At 25.5% G+C, this 23,317-nt stretch overlaps 1 protein-coding gene across 8 annotated transcripts; it reads right to left on the bottom strand.

Annotated features, from left to right (window-relative positions):
• Window positions 1-9,923: 9,923 nt before the first annotated feature.
• LOC122633671 (glutaminase kidney isoform, mitochondrial) lies at window positions 9,924-23,263 on the bottom strand. 8 transcript variants are annotated; one of them, XM_043821839.1, is made up of 12 exons: window positions 22,955-23,263; window positions 20,360-20,460; window positions 16,663-16,698; window positions 15,816-15,915; window positions 15,556-15,698; window positions 14,535-14,908; window positions 14,037-14,317; window positions 13,542-13,718; window positions 13,296-13,456; window positions 12,585-12,725; window positions 12,366-12,506; window positions 9,924-12,217 (listed from the first exon to the last, which is right to left on the bottom strand). In XM_043821839.1, the coding sequence occupies exons 1-12, from the start codon at window positions 23,012-23,014 to the stop codon at window positions 12,043-12,045; spliced, it is 1,890 nt and encodes a 629-aa protein (XP_043677774.1). In that variant the 5' UTR covers window positions 23,015-23,263; the 3' UTR covers window positions 9,924-12,042. The 8 variants fall into 8 exon arrangements, with proteins under 8 accessions (XP_043677774.1, XP_043677775.1, XP_043677776.1 ...); XM_043821840.1 differs by having other exon boundaries at window positions 20,360-20,454; XM_043821841.1 differs by having other exon boundaries at window positions 12,585-12,710; window positions 22,955-23,262.
• Between the last annotated feature and the right edge of the window lie 54 nt (window positions 23,264-23,317).

Genomic DNA, 23,317 nt, shown 5'->3' with positions numbered 1-23,317 from the left:
AGTATAATTTTTTTGGGGGGGAATTTTTTTTTATTGAAAAATTCTATAATAATTTAATCAAAAGCAATGATAAATTATTATTCGAGAAAAACGGACGGTTCTCTTTATTGTGACGATGTTTAAAAAAGTTCCTCTGGGAGAATGTAAATGCGTATATGCGTGTGTGTGTGTGTGTGTGTGTGTGTGTGTGTGTGCGTGCGTGCGTGCGTGCGTGCGTGTGTGTGTGTGAGAGAGAGAAACGAAACGAACAAAAAGTGAAAAAAATATCAAACAAACAAAAACATTTATTTTATATTGTTTTTTCATTTTCTTCTTAATTTTTTTTTTTTTTATTAAATATGAGAAAATAAAAAGAAAAAGAAAATAAATTTATTTTAAGTTTTATTATTTATTGTTTCGTTTAAATAAAAAAATGTTGTGAAAAATAACGTCAGTTTTTATTTTATATCGGTAATTCTATTATTAACAAGTTAGTTAAATAATAAAGGAAATTTCCAAAATTATAAGCTGAAATTCGCACTTCGTTTGTAATTCAAATGAGTATATCCAATGTATGAAAAAAAATAAATAAATGTTGTAACTAATTATGCAAACATTCGTTCAAGATTAATGCCGTTATATTTTAATCGGTGACGATTCGGGACATAGTAATTATAATATACAATTAAATGAAGTAACGTTTTAATAATATCATGTTTGAAGAAGATACTTTGCATTAATAAAATCACGGTAGAATAATTTCTAGTATTTAATTTTTTTATTTAATATAATTATTAAATTTAATGTAATAAAATTGCTAATTTCTGTATTTAATTTTTCTTTCTTTTTTTTTATTACACTGGATTTAACATTACATGGATTAAAAAATTACGATTTTTGTTTTTATTGTATTACAAATTTTATATATATTTTTTTGTAATTAATTTCGCCATTATTTAATCATTTTAAAGATAATTATTATCTAAAAATAATTAAAAACAATTATTGATAAACTCAATTATGAATATTATAAATTCATATCTAACTTATAATGTTAATAACTTATTTTTATTTCCTACATTAATTTATAACATTAGATAACATTGGATAGATACGATAATTATCAAAATTAATAAGAAAAAGAAAAACTAATCATAATTAAATGAAAAGAAGCTCAACGTGTGATATAACATGTAATTAATCGAACAATTAATTAATTAATTAATTATATAATTAATTTCTCAATTAATAAATCAACTGTATAAATTCGAACGATTAGTCTTAAAATTGTCTAACTTGCTTGGAAAAGTATAAGATGTAATATTTTATCGACGCGTAAATCGGATAGTGATTAAAATCTCAATTCATCTTGGAAGAAGCGAACCTGTTTTTTTCGCGTGACAATTGCATCGAAGAATATGTTGGATTGGTGCATCTTTTCATTCTCAAACATTCAAACGAATATCCGGCTACCGCGAATATACCGACATACGTCTTACACTACGTATATACATACGTCCTTCGAATTTTAAATGACAGACATATAACGTCACATAAAGGATAATGGGTTGTGGGAGATTCATTATTTACGAATGAATTGATGTTAAAAAGAAGTCATCTTTCGATATATATGTGTATGTGTGTATTTTATTTCTTTTTGTATCAATTTTATTTTAATATTATTTTATACATTTTTCAAAAGATCTAGGATAAAGATAAGAAAATAGTAAAAAATTTTTCTATAAAATTTTTTACTTTCTTTTTAAAAAATAAAAAAGTAAAAAATTTTCTTTGTTTTCTGTCTTCTTCTTTTTTTTTCATCTCTCTCTCTCTCTCTCTCTCTCTCTCTCTCTCTCTCTTTCTCCCTCTCTCTCACTCTCATACAAACCCACACATACATCTTTTTCTGATATATAATGTATTCAATAGTTCATCGATTTTATTTAAAATGTTTATAACAATTATCTTGATTAGTGACGTTAGAAAATAACAGAAAATAAAAGAGGAAACAAAAAATTAATAAAACGTTGGGTATAATTTTTCAAAAGGAAAAAGAAAACCACAAATTATTATATAAAAAGACGATAAGTGTACCTGTCGACTTATTAATTCGAAACAAGAATGTCTTCTTTGTCAGATCATAAGAGATGACTAAAGAGAGAAAATTAATCGAGACTCGAGTAGGCGCTCCACTGTTCTTATTATTATTGTTATTGTTTTTCTTCTTCTTCTTCTTCTTATTATTATTATTATTATTATTAATATTATTATTATTATTATTGAATATCGGGAAAACCGTGAAACGAATGTAGAAAATTAATATAGCTGATTGAGATTTCAACATTCAAATGTATACATATATATACATATGTGAGTACATACGTCATTAACAAGAAAACAAAAATAATAAGTCGTAGTCCTCGATAGTCACTTTCTTTTATCTTTTATATGCAAATAGAAGTGTGGTCCAATCAGATAAAATAGATGCGTCTGTCTTACTGGAAGGTCGATTATATTACGACATCTTGATGATGTCGACAAACAAGCTTTATTTTTCTCTTTTTACTTTTTATTTTATATATTTCTTTTATTATTTTATAGTTTTGTCTAAAAAAAGAAATATATACTTATATACACACACATCGTATATGTATACGAGTATGTAAATGTTCGTGCATATATGTGTGCATGCTGTGTATATGTGTTATGTATGTATGTATGTATATATATACATATTGTTTATGTATTAATACATATACATAATTTTCTAATCTATTACGAATTAATACTATTATAATTTATTTTTATTTTATTTCGTTAATATACATTTTTTATATTATCTTTTATTTAGTTTAATTCTATCATTTATATTTCTCTCTCTCTCTCTCTCTCTCTCTCTCTCTCTCTCTCTCTCTCTTTCTCTTACTCTGTCTCTCTCTTACAGATAGAAATATTAAAGTTCGAAATATATATTTCTCAGTAATATAATTTAATAGGAAACTTATATATGATTTATACTTATATTTGCTAATAGGATAGTTGTAATGAATAATTACGGTTAGAATACAAAAAAAAAAAATTGAAAAAAGAGAAGAAAAGTAAACAAAAAAATTATTTTATAAGTTTCGTAGAAATAATATCACGAAATCCTTGCGTTGAGATAATTAACATTAAAAACAGAAACTAGTAATAACGTCATCGTTATGAATTATTATTTGAAAAAAATAAGAATAAATATAATCTAAAAATGGCGATCTTGTAAAAAAAATTTTGTCAAAATCTTTAAGAATCGACTAATAACGATTTTGCGATCGGCATAATAGACTCAGTAATATCTCGAGTTCTCGATTCTCGCTTACGAAACCTAAATCGTTCCGGTTCTTCAAGGTCAGGTTCAATGACTGCCCTCAGTATCGAGCTTCTCTAGCACGAATGAACGTTGAACGAGCTCTTCCATGAAAACGAATACTAGGTAGATTAAAAAAAGATTAATATATTGAATTAACTGTAAATATTGTAGCTGTTATAAGAAATCGATTTTCCTAGAAAAATATATAGAAGATAATAGATATAATAAAGAAATAATAAAATAATAAAATAATAAAGAAAAATATATAGAAAATAAAAAAGAATGTTATATTAGAATTATATTAAAGTATAATATAAATATAAATAAGTAAATAAATATATATACATATATATCGCATTTATCAAATATATTTCAATATTCATTAAAAAAATTACACAAGTATAAATTACAGCATATGTATTTTGTGTGTGTGTGTGTGTGTGTGTATATATATATATATATATATATATACATATATTGTGTGTGTGTATGTGTATATATATATTGTGTGTACCTGTATGTGTATTGCGTGCGTGCGTGCGTACGTGTGTGTGTGTGTGTGTAGGGGTGTGTATATATATATATATATATATATATATATATATAGAGAGAGAGAGAGAGCGAGAATATATAGAAGCACATAAAATGTATATATTATAGAACCGGATATATAAATGAAACAAAAGAAATACTAAACGGATGATTAATAAAATAAGAATGATAAAAACAAGAAACAAAGAGGGCATAATCTCGCAACTCTTGATCTATGTATCGATGTACATTGATAGATGATGTTAAAGAACTATTTTCAAAATATGTACCCACAAAGCTAGATGTTAGACGTTAAGTTAATAACAAACTAAAAAAGGTTTCTTCCCACTACTCTGATCACTAGTCTCAACGACTTTCTAACCGTAACGTTCCAACATAATATAAGATCTCCGGTGAGCAATATAATTATTCAGGAATCGTCAATGAAATCGGAAATCCCAATGAGAAAATAAAATTCAATAAAAATCAACGTTTTTACCTTTTATAATTGCGATATGATCATACATCATTTATTTCGTTGTTTTTTTCTTTAGATTTATGTTTTTTCTTTTTTTTCTAAAATCGCCATTTTATCATTTATTTTCTTCGACTTTATTTAAACATTTTCTCAATATTTCATGGATAAATACGTATGCATGTAGGCATCTTTTAAAAATATTTTAATAATCGTTGAATTTTGTTTATATCTTTCTGCATCTAATTCATTCCACTGACCAATTTTCATTGGTGAATAATATGTTGACCAGAGAAAACATCAAATTAAAAAACGAGACATTGAAAACATGTATTTATATCAAACGCAAATTTAATGAATTATATATTATTACGGTTTTATGAAGTTTTGTGACGCAAATTTGATTTTTATTAAAAAAAAATTTCATTCTTGTGAAAAGCATTAAAATGAAATTTTTTTGAAGTAATTAATATGGTTGTTTAAAATGATATATATATATATATATATATATATATATATTTAAATATTATAAAACTTTTTCACGAAATAAATAAACGCAACCTGCTTTTTTTTATTTTGAAACAATTTTCAATTTATCCTTTATTATTTTCTAAAAAAAAAATATCGTCTTCATAAATATTATACAGGGGCGTGATTAATTCGTAGATTTAATCCAAAAAATCATTGATTACTAACATTGCGTATGTGCGTATGTGTACTGCGAAATCATTGAATAGTTTTATTCGTAGACATGTGAATTTTATTTAGAATCTATTATCACGCGAAAATTATTTAGAAGATATATTGCAAAATCATCGAATCATTTTATTTGTAAATTAACTATAAGTCACATCGAATCGATTTATTCATAGACACGTGAATCTTCCACGAACTACTCCATAGACATATTTCAAAATCATTGAATCGTTTTATTCGTAGATACACTATAAATCACATCGAAACGATTTATTCATAGACACATGCATCTTCTACGAACTATTCTGTAGACATATTTCAAAATCATTGAGTGATTTTATTCATAAATACATTATAAATTACATTGAATCATTCTATTCATAGACATGTGCATCATTTACGAACTATTCTGTACAGATATTTCAAAATCATTGAATCATTTTATTCGTAGATACATTATAAATCATTAAATTGTTTTATTCACAGATAGGTGCATCTTTCACGAGCTACATTATATTTCAAAATTATTAAGTTATTTCTTTCGTAAACACAATATAAATCATATAACGATATATTTAAAATTTATAACGCATTATTCGAATTATTATTCGTTATAAACGCATTAGTCAATAAATCATTGATTAATTACTTCATAGATAAAACCCAATATTATAATTTTAATTAAAAATGATGCGATATATAAAAGTAATATTTTAAATTAAAAATAATACGAAAGAATAATTTTTAATTATGATTTATCCGATTAATAGATAACTCGTATTAATATTTAACGTTACGTTAAATGATAAAAAATAATTAGATGAGTTTGAAGATACGGAGATAAATAATAGAATAACTCGTTAACTCGACAATAAGATCATGATTGATATCGTTACGAAATCGAAACGGAGCTGAGACATACCATAACGAGAAAGTCACGAAGGACCTTCGACTCTTTTAGTCCTCGTCATCATGACTCATTCTCATTCTCGCATCGAGCAAGAGTCCATGCACGTAGAAATTCGGTGTTGCCGAGGAAAACCCAACGGCTATATGTTACGTTATCGAAGGATCGATGGAAACGGAGATGCGGTCATTTCTACGATCATACACGTTCGTTCCGTCTCGTAGGAGCCACGAAGTGTGACTCCTCGTTTAAACACTCCTACACATCAATACTCACACCCTCGCGCATGTATGCGCTCATATGTTTCTTAACGTTACAATTATCGAAGAATTTCAAAAATCATTGCTCGAAAGAATTCTTGTTTCTTTATTTTTTGGTTTTACGATTACTGATGTCATAATTATGAAAGAAAAAAGAAAAGAGACAAGTAGACAACGAGACGATGAATTGTACTTTTTCAAATAATAAATAAAACACTTGATGTGTTATAATTAAAAATAAAAAAAGAAAAAATGTTATTACTGCTTACTTATAAAGTGTTATTCTGATCGCTTCTACAAAAAAAAGGTTACGAGTAATTATACCAACGCATGACTCTTTATATAGCTATTTCGATTATGTAATACGTTTAAAAAAAAAAAAGAAAAAAAAAAAAAGAGAGAAATGAAAAAAAGAACAAGAAAAAGAAAATTTATTGACGGCAGAAATTCTTTTATAATGGCCGACACGTTTTCTATTTGCTTTTCGTAAACTCGCGTAATTTTATTTTATTTCTTTTTTTTTTCTTTTTTTCTTTTCTTTTCTTCTCTTTGGAACACACGCGCGTCAGGCGCAAATACACATACGAATATACAAAGATGATATGTAAGAGAGAAAGGAGAGAGAAGGGAGAGAGAAAAAGGGAATGTCGGCAAAATTATCCTCTCTAAATCCTCCAGTTCTTCTCGCTCGTCAAACTATATAGTATGCTGACATCATCTTACTGGAAATTCTGAATTCATAGAGAAAAAAACATAGTTGTCTGTTTGATGATATTTAAATATGGGAAATTCACGTATGAATTCATCCAATCAATTAAAATCCGATAGATCGATTTATATATGTATATTCATTGTTTTAACGTTTCTTATATGTGTATTATATTTGTCTTAACAACATTTTTTTGTTATATAAATTTTATGAAATTTCTGTAACTTCTGTATTTAATATTGGTATATTACATTAAGAATAGTTAGAATTCGATAATTTAATTTATAAATACACACACACACTAGTTATCTTAACGTTTTTCAATTAAGTTATATTTCGCTTCATTTTTAAGAAATAATAATCACATAAAATCATCAGAGCAAATATTTCTAATATTTTCCTGTTTCTTTTTCAGGAATATTATTTATCCTGTAAAAACAGAATTTAACTATTTTGTAAAGCTTTTTACTCAAGGAGCAATGTATAATAATTTTTTTTTTATAAAGATTTTATGATGTAACTTCTATAATTAATATTCGTGTTTTTCGATTGATCAAAATTCAATAGGTCAATTTATATATATATTAATTGTCAACATTTTTCGATTAATTTATATTCTGTATAATTTTTAAGGAGTAATAATCACATAAAATCATTAAAGCAAATATTTCTAATATTTTTCTATTTTCTTTTCCGAGAACATTATTTATCCTATTAAAGAGAATTTTGTTTTATTTTTAATCGATTATTATAATAATTTTTTTTATATAAATCTTATGATATAACTTTTATAATTAATATTCATATTTTCTGATCGATTAGAATTCAATAGGTTGATTTACACATACACATGTATAAATAAAACGACAACTAGATTATACACACACACACATAATATGCTTTATATATATTAAATATTTTTATATCTTAAAACATATATATATATATAATTATTATGTAATTTATATATATTGATTATCTTAACATTTTTTTTATTAATTTATATTTTTTGTGATTTGCAAGAATTAATAATCACATAAAATCATTTGAAGAAATATTTTTAATATTTTTCTATCTACTTCTTCTAAGAACATTATTTATCCTTTGAAAACAAAATTTATTTATTTTCTGTATATTTGTAATCAAAGTGTCACGTATAACAGCTTTCATATAAACCTTATGACGTAACTTCTGTAATTAGTATTCGTATTTTTCAAACGATTAGAATTCGATAGACAATTTATATATATATATTAATTATTTTAATGTTTTTCTATCAACTTATATTTTGTTTCATTTTTAAGAAAAAACAATCGCATAAAATCATTAGAGAAATATTTCTAATATTTTCCGACTTTTTTGTCGGAAATATTAATTATCTTGTAAAAACAGAAATTACTTACTTTTTTTTTGTATAAATTTTTAATCAAAGGACGATGTATAAAATTTTTTTTTAAAATAAATCTTGTGACGCAAGTTTTTTAATTAATAGCCGCATACAACCGGTCTGCCGTTTAAAAATTATACACACTTCCTCTCGTATCTGTGAAGAAAAATATTATTCTCTCGTATTTCATCAAATGTAATAATCATTTTATAAAATGATCATTGGAGAATGCAATGAACTTCGGATACGACGAGATAACGCGATAAACATGTAGGATCAAGGTTGGGACGATTTCTTTTTAAACTTTATCTTTAATCTCCGTTGACGAGTTAAGATACACTTACTATTAACGTTTATAAGCATCAAATCATTTTCAATAATATGTTCGGAAGAATAATGTCAATGATGTTCAACTTTATTTTATGTTTTAATTGTTATTCCAAATCTCTGAAAAATGAAATGATATAATAAAATTTATTTGAAAAATCTTATTGCGTAGTACAAAAAAAAAGAAAATAAAAAAAAGATCAAATCGTTATTGATTGGAACGATTTTGATAAAAGTGTTTGCAAAAGATATTTTGTTCAATAAGTGAATAAAATATATCTATAAAATACTAATAATTCTATGTTGTTAATTGGTTTTATTTATATAAAAATTTTTTTTCCATCCAATTTGATTACATATAAATATTAATTTTTAAAAATTTGCAACGCGTCAACCACTGGCATGAAAATCCAAAGTAACATCCTAACTTCTCGTTAAAATATAAAATTATAAAAATTTCACGGTCGTATAAAATGATCCTCTAGTTAATGACCATCAGCACATTTCTTTTTTTATTTTAATATTTTTTCAATAAGTGTGTAAATTTTAGACAAAAAATTTTCAAAATTTTGAATTTGTGAAAAATAAGAAAATCAAATCATTTAGAAAAAAAGTATCAATTTTCAAAATGGTCTGATCTTTTTGTTTTTCACGAATTTAAAAGTTTGAGTCGTTGACACCTAACTATAACATTATTTTTCAAGAGAGTACTGGAATTTAAATAATTTCGTAACAAGAAGTTAGGATGCTGCTTATAGAGCTCGAATTTTTATACAGAGCTTGACTACATGTAATTAAATTGAACGGAACCAATTTTGTTATATAAATAAAAAATATTAAGTAATAACGTGAAATTATTAGTTTTTCAATTTATTTTACTATCTTCAGAACCTTCTAAACTCTACTTATCTAGTTTAAAGAAAAATTCCCTAAAAATATGTTAATTATTCCATGCCAAGAACACATTACGTAAACCTCTTATTTTCATATAAAGACTGATTAAATGTAATCAAATTAAACAGAAAGAAATGTTTTTCGTTAAATAAAAAACCAAGGAATAACGAGGAATTATTAGTTTTTATTTTATTTTACTATATCTTTGAAAAAAAAAATTTCTGAAAATACTAATACAAATACCAAAAAATACTAAATTAAATAAAGAACAAAAATGAAGATCAATCATTACGTAAATTCCTTAAAATACTTGTAACTTTATTGTTATATAAAAAAAATTTGTAAGATATTTAAAGAACAATTAAAAAAAAAATATATCATTCAATCTGATTTAACAGGACAAGACAGATAAGATCTCATAGATAATATTTATTTCGTAAACTCGGCAAATACATGGGTAGATCTATGATCGAATAATGATCGAAAATAGGATCGATCGTATCAATCATCCCTTTTTTTCTTTTTTGTTTTTTTTTTGTTTGCATCAATACAATGAAACTTCTCTAAGAAGCATAATATAGCAGCGGAATGATCGATTCTTTGAAATCACTAAAATTATAAAGAAAGTTGCATTTATAAAGCAAGATATTGAGTATTAAAATATCAGAAGAGAACTTAACTTCGAGTTTGCTAATACTGAAATTAATGTCCATATAATATACATACATACATACATACATACATATATATATATATATATCATCACAAAGTATGAAAATATTTCATATTACATAAACGACTGTATCCTAAGAAATTATGATACCGTTAGATCAAAGAATAATAATTCTTTTCCGCTTTTTCTTTTTCTTAATCAAATAAAGTAATCTTTTTCTTTCTTCTTTTGTAATATTTATTACCAAAGATATTTCAATTGTATTTATAAATAATTTGTATATTTTATTAAATTATTATTTTCGATTGCTTTATAAAAAAAAAACAAAGAAGTATTCTCTAATCGTCATGTCACTATTAAATATTATTAAATCTAACGGTGAATGAATCGATAGACACGTATAATTATGTAAATATCAATATACAAATAATATTTATCTTAAAAATATCAATAAGAACACGAAAAAAGGATATATGAAGAGTCGAAGCTGCGATAACTACGATAAGGATCATTTTTAATATTATCTCAAAAACACTAATTTCCAGCACGTAAAATATCTAACATCAGAAATGTAGATCATCAAAAAACTTTCGATCGTATGCTCGTATAATTCATGTAAGTACCTGCTTACAAATATTACAATTATTGTCATTTTTGTTGTCCTTCAACAAAATATCTATTTGTTTATACACATATACAATCCGATGAAACGTAATATTCGCAGTTAGAATGAGAGAGAGAGATATTTCAAATATTTATACATATTTAGCATAACTATAATAATATTAATAATAATAATAATAATAAATCTACTCTGTACTAGATGTATTCGTGCAATCACGAAAAAATTGACATCACACCTGTCCTATCTCTCTTCTTCGATCTCTTACATCTTAATTAATTTATAGAAGCGTAGAAAAGGTCGCTTCCGAGCAATCAAATTTATAAAATAACGAATAAATTAAAAAACAAAAAGAGAAAATAAACAAATACTGACAGTACAAATAATAATAAATCAAAGAAATTCATAGAAATTGATTTAATAATAAAATAAAGCAGATTCGTATCATTATAGAAATAACGATAATAGAGGTAGACGAGAAAGTACTGCTTAATTGGAAAAAAAACTTATAAATTTCTATCAAATTCTAATCACAGATTTAAATTGAATAATTTGAAAGTAGTCAAGTCTTTAGAATTCGATTAAATTGAATAAAAACTTGGAAAAAAAAAATAAATACTAATATTGACTTATAGATTCATTAATCTATTTGAATTATGCCTGGAAATAGGCAATTCTTCATACTAGGTCGATAATGTAGATAACATGGTAATATATCCTCTACATTTTGAATTATTGTATTTATCGACAGAATAAGCTTCTCTATTACATATTTATATCCATATACATATATTGTATTACTTTTTTATTCATCATCTTGAACATGAAAAAAAGAATTGAATTCCTAATTCGAAAGCAATAATATTATCGACAAAGTATAGTATATTGCCTATCCTTAGGCGTTTTTTTTTCTTTGGCTTTTATAATAATTAATTCGAAAGAAAATCAATAAATAAAAATAATTGATTAATTGTCATCCAGAACGGAACAATGAACTAATCGATGATATTGCATCGAGTATGTCCATTACTCTTTAAAAATAATTAATTGATATATCGCTTGAAATAATAATTTATGCAAATAAAAATATTTTAGAATTGTGAGATACGAACAAAGATCATCAACGTTAGTTGTGATTACTATCGATATGTAATTAACATTTCTCGTTTATTCTGACTCGTTTGATTTTTATGACCTCGGTATCCTTGAATTTTTTAATTAATGAGATCCTTTTTATGGTAATGGCGATTGGCCGACCTTTTCAGAAGATTTTTCTTCATTCACCTCGTTCTCTTTATTTTCCTCATATTCGCGTTCGGTTTTGTGCGCAACAGCATAATTGTTTAAATACTCTACAACCTGCGCGTGACCGAAATTTTTCGCTTCGTCTATTGGTCGTTTGCCCCATCTAAATAGAAATGTTTTTATCAACATAAATTTTGTATTATCGATAAAAAAAGAAAAAAAAACACTATAGCAAAATAATACAAATTTTCTCTAATTATTAAATCCTGCATTTATTATTAATATTTAACCCAAGTAATTAAAACTCTTACCTATCTTTAGGATCGTGAGGTACGCTACATTGTTCGATCAGGAATTCAACGCAATCCAAATGACCTTCGCTAGCAGCCAAATGCAAAGCTGTCCTTCCGTCATAGTCGGACAATGTCATGTCCATACCACTCAACCGATGCCTAACATTATTTAATAAAAATAAAATCGATATAATAATAATAACGAGAATGAGATAGTTAAAACTTGTGAAGTGATACCTTCTCATTGCAGGAACATCGCCACTGGCAGCACTGAAGAGAAGATTGACTATGGATAGGCCCTTCGTTTCGTACTTGTGTCTTCTTGGATCTTTCTTGTTGGTCGCGTGCTTCAGATTATCGTACCTATGATCATAGTAGCTACTTCACTAATCGAGTGAGGACGAGGAGTGCGTAGAACGAATCTCAACGGAAGGTCGTTGAGTTTTCATTCGGTCAGTCGTGTTGCCGATCGTGTGCCGAAGTCGTTCATTCATCGTTTTTGTTTGTCATTTCGTTTGGTATTATTTTGGTTTTGCATTTTGGCGGGTGTACGCATGCGGGTTAGTGTACGGCAGGGTCGTGAAACAGAGAGGAAGACCAAGAAAAAAAAACAAAAAAGGTACGTGTTATTATTAGCTGTGATTACTGTACCAATATCTTTAATAACATTATTATATGAGCCCGTTCTTTTTTGTTTTCTTTTTTCTTTTTAATTTTCACTTCAAATGTACGTAGATCTATGAAAAAGAACAAAAATGTGTCGATAGGATTATTAGTAATGTGCTTATGAACTTTATGTTGCATCCAACTATTTTAACAAATTAATTTACGAATGATAAGTAGAAAAAACAGATCGATCAAAAAGTTTGTTAAGAAACGAAAATGACAAATATTGATGTTAATAAATGTTGTAGTTATTAAATGATTAAATCTGATGATCGTACGTACCTATGGAAATTAAACTCGGTTACGAGTTCTTCGCAAAATTGTACGCCTCGGCAAGAATTGCCAAGAAGATCTAAAGGTGGCGACCACGTACAGATACCCATCACATTTGGTATAACTACAAGAAGACTTCCTGATACTCCAGATTTTGCTGGTATTCCAACCTACATATAATATAATATAATAATAATAATAAAGTAATCATAATGACGATGAAAAGGCAATAATAATAATAAAATAGCATGTAACCTTGAATGCAAATTGACCACTGTAATCATACATTCCACAACTATGCATCAGACTAAGTACATCTCGAACGCTATCTGGTTTAAGGACCTTCTCTTCGGTAATAGGACATATACCACCATTCGCCAATGTCGCCGCCATTACCGCCATAGTTTCGCAATTTGCTTCCATTGAACAGCACTACAACAACGAGGAAAAATGGTTTTATTTTTAAACGTTAACCGCAAACGGATGTATACGATAATAAGTATAACGTTCTTAATACTATACTTTATAATATAGTATCTCTTATACATAATATAGAACATCGATTTTCAAATATAATTAACAAACAAAAGAAAAATATATTGGCAAACTTGAATGAAAAAAAAAGAAATCTTCTTGTAAAAAATATTAAAAAAAAATCGACGTCTCATTCTACTAATAAATTTTTTGATTTTAATGATTATAATAATTCTACTATATTAATATTATATATATATATATTATTATATATACTTGAAAGTAAAAGTCCATGATTTCACGGAGATTCGTTTTATCTGGATAACACTTATTTTCTCTCATGTAAAAGCCAAGAGCATAATTTCTATCAGCGGCTTCACGTTCCGACAAGAAAACTGCATTGTTGAAACCAAAATTTTCATCTCCTGCCAATCTCTTGAAATAATTCATAGTAAAATCGAACTTCTCAGCCAATGTCATTTCGGGTTTTATGAGAGCCTTCAAGAGCGAACAAACCAATATGGCGCCGGCATTGATCATCGGATTATGTGGTTTTTCTGTATCAACAAATGAACTTTTTTCTTTTAAATGCTTATCCTTGTTTAATATTCAACATTCATTTGATTATTATTTGTATTATTAATCGATAAAATGTCGTACGATTTGCGATATAATTAAATTATCAAAAAGTTTTTTGTATTTCGAATATAATTCGACATATAAATAAGATAGATGTTGTACGTTATAAAATAAAAATTTTATTCGAATCCTTACTATTGTAATCCAAAACGAGCTCGTTGAAATTCCTTCCCGATGGTTCTTGGCCCACATACTGATGAACAACTTCTTGTCCTAGCCTATCCAAAGCTATCGCGTATGTCAATGGTTTACTGCAACTTTGTAACGTGAATGGAATTGACGTATCCCCAATACTGAATCTTTGACCATCTATCGTACAAACTGAGACTCCCCAATAATCCGGACTCATTCTTGCTAACTGTGGAATGTATGAAGCAACCTTGCCCTCTGTATTCGATTTACATTTCCAATAAAAGTCTTCTATGTGTTTTGTGAAACCTTGCCAATCTGGAATAATGAACTGATGCCTGAACGCTCGTGATATTAACACTATGTTCGGATTTACGATTCTGAAATAACAAACAAAATAATAATAGATAATTATTAAGAAAAATATAAAATATATCGATGCTCTATTTGGAGCTTTATTCATGAATTCATATCAAGATAATGTTTCTAAATGATTTTTTAAAGCATCGATCATTGTTTGAAACAAAATTATTAAATAACTAAGTTGATCATTTAAACGAATGTTTTTCTGTATATAATATAATCACTGATTTATTATTACTTATCCTGTAGATAATATTATCACTGAGTTATTGATTAAATTAAATTATAATTATTATTTAAATATTAGTTTAAAAAATTATTTGTCTGAAAAAATTATAAGCATTAAAAACAATTAATCTAAGAATAAAAGATATTTAACTTTATCTAAGAATTGTTGACAAAGCCTGTCTTATAAATCATTTTATTAATTTATGATAAGTATTTTGTAAAATAAATTATCAGAATAAATAATAATTAAATATCATGATTACGTCAGAATTAAATCAGGGTTACGTCAGAATGGCATCACTTGTATCACATATTAATGCTTTATTATGAATACTGACGATTTACTTAAAATATTGGCCAAATGTTTAAAAATACTGATTCAATAAATGAGTCATTAATTATTGATCGACCCAAATATTTTGACAGATTAGTTTACCTTCTAAATTGTTCCCTGTCTAATCTCTGCGTCTCGTATGACACGCCTTCGTGTCCTCCACATTTCGAATGTTCTTTCTTCAAATTGTCCGAAAATTCTTGAAGTCGGGGATCATTTTTTCTTAAACCGGTTGTCCTCAAAGCCTAGAAATTAACAAATGAATTATAATTTAATCTATTAATTTTAATCTATTTCTTTTTTTTACACTTATGGAATAATGGAATTCGTTAATTTAACATTTTTTAATTTGTTAAACTTACAGCGAGAAACTTGCCAACCGAGAGAAGACCAGTTTCTTCATTTTTGAACATATCAAAGAGAACATCTTCAGCATTCGATGCATGATCCTGATCTTTCGTGCTGTAAAAATATTTTTAACATTTTTATTTAATCGATTAGATCAAATCGTTATTGTTACGAATTAAACAAATATAATTACACAAGAAAGATAAATATTATCCTTTCTATAATATTAATCTTCTTTTTATAAAACAAGACATTATATAATACAAAATTAAAATTAAATACTATAACCTAAAGTGAACTATTAAAATCTGATAAATAATTTTAACATGCAAATATTAAATATTGTCAATCAATCATTTACTTTTCGTAATAAATTCAAATTTAACTCAATTCTTCAAACATGATATATATATATATATATATATATATATATATATATATATAGAGTGGTCGCTAAATATACCACTTGGTATTTGATTAATATCGAAAATACTCGTGTCTAATCATAACTCGACATTTCAATACAAAAACAAATAAGATATATTAAAGCACACAAAACGCATACATAAGTGCTTCACAAAAAAAAAAATATAATCAATACTATTAAGTAATATTTATAATTACATTTATAAAAAAAAAGATTTTATATAAACATCAACTTTTCATTTTTTTCTTTTTTTTTTTACTAGCCAATACAAACAATAAAAAAATATCCTATGTTATAAGAAAAAAAATAAATAAAAGGAAAAAAGAAATAGAAGCCTTTTTTTTAATCAGAAAATAAAATTAGTATTAAAAAAAAAAAGAGAAAAAAAATGTGAAAGTGGCGAAAACGACATGCATTGTACTCATGGTACTCACTACATGTAATGACTGTCATGAATAAAGCTGTATTCACTGAAAAGAGAGAAGAAACGAACAAAACAAATTTGATTAGTATATATGCGGAATATTCAAATGAATTAGTTTTACCTAAGAAATCGTGCTAACACCATCGTCGATTTTTCATTTTTTTTCTCTAACCATATTGAACAAGCAATCTTTGATCTTATCGAATAATCCATGTATGAATCAATATATTTATCTTCGAATTTCAATCATTTATGTCGATATACGGCATAATTAAATATTTCGTAGTTTTTGTTTATAAAATAACGAAAAAAAGATAAAAGAAACTAATTTTAATTTTTCTAGTATTTGTTTCTAATCGGAATTAATACAATATTAACAAAATAAATCCGAGTATATTTTATAATAAAGTGAAATAAATCATGATAAATTTAATCAATTTGTCTAATATTTCTTTCTCATCTTTCTATATTAATGAAATTAATATAAAAAGTTCTCATCATATAAATAAAAGAAAAAATCAACGATTAATCTAATTGATTTTTCTCTCAATCGTAATGAAAACTGAAGTGGGATTATTACATTGTCATAAAATTATAAAAAAAATCAGTTGTTATAATATAATAATCTTTTTAATCTAATCTAATCTAATCGATCACGATTAATAAAATACAAATAATAAAATTAATACAAGATTCGTCATTAATAATAAAAACGTAATATTAATTTACACTAAAACGATATTATTCATTCTAGTATAATTTTATTATTATTATTATTGTTGTTGTTGTTGTTGTTTACTATATCTAATCTATAATTGTATTACTATATCTAAATTATTATTCAAAAAGACACGCACAGAACAGATTCCATACGATCGATACCGACACTGATTGAAAAACGAACTCTTTGATATTCGGAAATATTTTAAAATATAGGAAAGAAGAAAAAGTAGCAATTTTAAGCAATGTTAATCGACATTAACTCTGAAAAGCAACTGGAGTTTCTGTCAAAGCGACGTTCGAACTATCGAGTTTATATCCGGTGAGAAATACGAATTTGAAAAACATACATAGAGAATCATAAATGTCAATTTTGGATTCGATGTACTATCCGTAGATCTAGCGTTAAATAAATTTAACGATTAGCGTGATTAGAACTAGGATTGTCATGTGACGTGTACGTCCATGAACATCTGTCTGGTCAGTTAACATCAAATTCTCGGAACATTCGAACTAATTCGAATCGACAATATTTCATTTTTATAAACCGTTTTTATTTATTTTTTTTTTTTTTGAAATCTCTCGTTTTGTTTATTTTTCTTTCTTTATTTATTTATTTTATTTGCATAAACATCACACACGTATTTCTTATGTAATCGCAATTATGAAAAATTCTAATTTTCATTCTAATTTTCCATGTAAATGCTATTTTTCATTTATTACGTCTTTTTATTTTTCTAGAAACATTTCTCGTGTTTATATTTTTTTCTTTTTTTTTTCTCTTTCTTCATTTTTTATTTATTTATTTTATTTACTCGAATGTCACGCGTGTGTTTCTTATGCAATCGCGCCATTATGAAAAGTTCTAATTCTCATTCTAACTTCCAATGAAAATATTATTTTTCATTTATTAAATTTTTTTGTTTTTCGAAAAAAATCTCACGTATTTATTTTTTTTCTTTTTCTCTTTTTGTTCATTTATTTATTTTATTTGCACGAACATCACATGCGTTTCTTATGCAATCGCATCATTATGAAAAGTTCTAATTTTCGATGGAAATACTATTTTTTATTTATTACGTTTTTTAATTTTTCTAAAAAAAATCTCGTATGTATTTTCTTTCTTTATTGTTTTCTTTTTTATTTTTTATTTATTTATTTATTTTATCTGGACAAACATCACACGCATATATCTTCTGTAATTGCGTTATTACGAAAATTTCTAATTTTCGTTCTAATTTTCGATAGAAATACTATTTTTCATTTATTATGTTTAAAATATTTCAGGAATCTTAAATTTTTTTTAATGTTTTTAGAAAATAAACAATTGTTAATATTACATATTAAGGAAATTTAACAATAATAATTTGAACAAATTATCCGATAGATTTCAAAATCTGGTAAATGACATATCATCTCAAATATCAAATATTGATCATAAATCTCTAACAAAATGGTCGACTCGATTCGAACGAAATTTTAATAATTAATTAATAAACACTTGTCAAGATATTTTCTGTACAATATCAAACTGATAATAAATGATAAGAATCATTCTTCTTACCCATAAATTGAATATTTTCTTGCAAAATTTATTTCGTTGAACGCAATTAAATCGTCGATATAATAACCGCCATGATCGTAATCATCCATGTTTTTGTTTTGTTATATAGTATTTTTTATTTATCAGAAATTTAAAATCAAACTAAAATCAAAGAACGTTCGTTCCAATATACTCACTTCACTTCAATATAGTGACTATTTTGAAATAGTCCTGATAGAAACTTCTTATAGGATTTATTTTAATGAAAAGTTATGACGTTCGAGGTTCATAGTTGTAATCGATAAATTGTTCTATATTGATTCGGATCAATAACAGATCGGTTAGAACTAATCGATCAATCGATTATTTTGATTCTTCGATCGATAGAGATAATATTATGTAAATGTAATTAAATAATATTATGATAATCTGTCTTTTTTTTCTTTTTATATTCTTTAGTGATATCTTTCGAAGTTTTCAATGAAATAATAATTAGTTATTTAAATAAATATCCTATTATACAAGTTCATCATAAATTAATGTCTAGTTGAATATCTACTTTGTTAAAAATAATAGGAAAAAATGTATATATTTAAAAATGTTTCGTCATCTCTTATGTAAAATATTTTAATAATACGAATTAAAACACCAGACTCCCGGTTAAACCGGAAGTTTAATAATTTTTAATTCTTTCTTATGAAATACCCTGTATTGTTTTATTAATATTATTATTATTGGATATTTTAATTGATTATCTTTTTAATTCGAAAAAAATTATTAAGCAAGTATAAACCTAAAGTTACTAATTAATGAGATATTAACATATGGAGTATATTATATAATCTTATTAAAATTAAAATTTAGAAAAACTAGAAGGAAAAATTATAAATGCTATTAATTAACTAACATCTGAAATGTTACAAAATTTACGAAGAAGTATGAATATAGGATTTCGATTGTGTATACAAGAAAATAGTGAACATTTTAACTAAACTATTATTTTTTTGTTGTTATTATAAATTAAATTTTAAAGCTTTTCTTATTAATTAATAATATTAGTAAAGTAGTATCTAAACTTATTAAAGATTGTATTTTATGCTTTTCATTTTTTCATGGGTTCTAAAGGTTATTTACATTCTGAACTATATATTATTGGTCATTAATTATACACACGTTAATATTTCGTTAATTATTAACTTTAGGCTTACACTCAATTAATAATTTGTTTAAAGATAACTGGTTTAAACATCTAATTAATTAAAACAATACACGGTTTCATTAAAAAAAAATCTAATTTTTATAATTATATTGTATTATATTTATAATTATACATATATAATTTTATATGTATATTTTTTTCTATTGCTCCTAAAAAACAAGATATTAAATTGATCCTTAATTTATAATCAAACAGTATATTAAATATTATTATAATTTTTTTTACCGTGTCTGAGCTCGTTCTAATTCTAAGGCACTTCCAAAAGTAACATCCATGTATTTCAACGATCTCAACTTCTTCGATGTAGGTACAGGTTGCAGCTGTTTCTAAAATAAAAACACAAATAAATTTTTCAAATTTAAAGAAATAACAAATAAATTGCTAGAAAAATTTTAATTAATAAACACGCTGTTAAAAATACAGATATAAAGAAGATAAAATAAATACAATGCGCGTGCGTGTATGTTTAAAAACTACAAAAAATCTTTAAAATAAAATATATGTCATATATGTGTTATACTTTTCTTCAATTTTCCAGATTATAAAAGAAAAAATTTCTATTTCAAGATGGGCCACCCTATAAGTATATCAATTTGTCTCCACCCTTAAGTAGTTCATACAGAATAAATTTGTGGACATAGTATCGAGTTAAATTTCAAGCTAACTTATCGAGTGTAATTCGAAAATATTTACAATTTCACGAGCATAATAATAAGATCCTATTTAAGTTTTAAATCGTTGTCGTTAATCATTTTAAAATTGTAATCGAGAAAAATTGACAAATCCAAATAAATAAACAATTCCATTTGTATTACGATCATTCACGAAATGTTATACGGAAATCAATTATTTCTATTAATTTTTAATATGATATATGATAGAAAGAAAAAATATTCTTAAAAAATAAAGGAAAAGAAAAAGTCTTAAAGACATAAATAAAATAGAAAAAAATTTGATCGAATCGTCATAAAATATTTCAACAGAATCCTTTTTTCAAAAAAGTGGTTACTTCTCTTACACCATGCAACTTCGTATTGATCCTTTGATGAATCGACCCCCTCCCCCTTCTAATACTCTAAACAGAAACTTGCCACGTGTCCTACAAATCGGATAACGAGTGAATACACGCGAGCACGTGATTCTTTTTCTTATACGTGCATGTGTGCTACACTTATATATTTAAAAAAGTACGTAAGAATATCAATTTTAAAGAAAAATATGAATTGTACAAATTCAAAAGAAATTGATTGAATACAAATTCAAAAGAAAATAATGTTCAATTCAAATGAAATTTTAGCATTTCATTTTTCTATTAATACGAGCATAAAAATAATTTGCACATATATAAATATATATGTATGTATCGTACAATTGTATTTATACAGGATGATAATCATATGAAATGTTACAAATTATTCTCATAAAAATTTCTTTTTTCATATATCAATCAATGTAGTAATACTGATTATTTAATAAAAAAAAGAATTCTAATCCTCCATTTCATTAATTTTATTATATACAATTAATCATCTATAATTAATAATAATTAAAATTAATCATTCAAACGGTTTGATCAAATTGGAAGATTATAGAAAAAATTTAGAAATTCATTAAACGAGTTATGGACCTTTTCATAGCCGTTAACTATATTCATATTAACTATTTATTCAAACGTCGTTCGCGAGAAGTTGCAAAGATATTTTTGTCACTCAAAAGAGGCCATTGCCGTTGCCCACGTGCATATTCGTAACGTAACAAAACCTAGTAATAAGTGAAATTTTTTTATTTAAATAAATAAATCATATTATCTAAAATAATTACAGATATTGTTATTATCATGTCAAATAAATATATCATTTAGTATATTAATATATCTTGAAAATAAAATATCGACATTTGTCAATTAATAACATATAGACAATAATTAATTATTAAGAGATTAATTATTAAATTAATTATAAATCGTATGGTCCACATAAAATATTACAACTTCGTAGATGTTACGAAACGCTTAAGGGTGTTCCACATAAAATGTCACGAATTATTCTCATTGAAATTTATACGTACATAAATAAATAAATAAATAAATAAATAAATAAATAAATGAATAAATATATATATCAATAAATTCTTTTTATATGTTCATTACTACAATTAATTTTTATTTTATTTTTAATTTATATCCATAATAATTTTGGCTAATACACTTCGTACACATCCTGTATATATTTCTTTTAATGCTATAGACTTTTCATTGAGAACACTTTCATAATTACTAACATTATTATCATATCAGAGACAAACACTTAAGATACGATTTGCACACTGTAAAATAATATAAAAAGGAATTAATGGAATAATAAAAATATAACGACAGTAACGATGATTTATAAAAGAACATCCCTATACATCAATTAAAAATGAAACGATTTCCATAATATATCTACAATGAAAAGAAAGAAACTTTTCACAAAAAGTAGGTCAGATGGAAATCTGTAGAAAATTTAAAAGATCGAAAAAAAGAAAATTATTCGATATGCCCTACATGCACTGATCGAATTTTTCGATAAAATGTGAACTGTTCGTATTTTAACGGAATAATAATAAATTTGTATAACGCAATCGACAAAATTCGAACGAAAATTGATTATTTCGAAAAATAAAAGAAATACTTCGTAATGATAAAGATTTAAACGAGAAAACAGAGTACAAAAGAAAAATGCTCATTTCAGAATACGTAATTGAAACAAAAATAATATCTGAAAGATTTTAAAAAAGGATAAAAAAAGAAAAGGGTTAAAACAATGATCGTATGTTCACCTGGCTGCTTGTATGAAGTCTCTTAAAGCCGGTACAGCCGGCTTTCAGGATTTTGAGCATCCTATTAGTGATTAGATGACTTAACGATCCACTGAATTCTAATCTAGATATCCTAACCTCGTTATACTCTTTTAACGTAAAACACTGTCGCGTTAAATAATCTTCTTTTATATTATCTCTCGTTTCTCTCTTCTTACTTTTTCTTTTCTTTTTTTTTTTGATTCAATTTAATGGATGCACGGCCTTAAAGGCGCCGCACAAAGAGACGAACGACGTCCCTTAACGTTCGTTCGGTCGAATGAAACTGTCGTAATAAGGAGTGAAGAGGGGAGAGGGATTCAGTGGTTCGAAGGGACGCGGCGA

Source organism: Vespula pensylvanica, chromosome 13 (assembly GCF_014466175.1).
Source record: "Vespula pensylvanica isolate Volc-1 chromosome 13, ASM1446617v1, whole genome shotgun sequence".
Classification (NCBI taxonomy): Eukaryota; Metazoa; Arthropoda; class Insecta; order Hymenoptera; family Vespidae; genus Vespula; species Vespula pensylvanica.
This window is presented reverse-complemented; position numbering and strand designations above follow the sequence as displayed.

Coding starts and splice junctions, on each gene's coding strand:
- LOC122633671 (XM_043821839.1), bottom strand. CDS start 23,014: ATGCTCAAAATCCTGAAAGCCGGCTGTACCGGCTTTAAGAGACTTCAT. Junction 15,916..16,662: donor CATGACAGTCATTACATGTA/GTGAGTACCATG, acceptor ATATTTTTACAG/CACGAAAGATCAGGATCATG. Junction 13,719..14,036: donor TCATGGACTTTTACTTTCAA/GTATATATAATA, acceptor TCGTTGTTGTAG/TGCTGTTCAATGGAAGCAAA.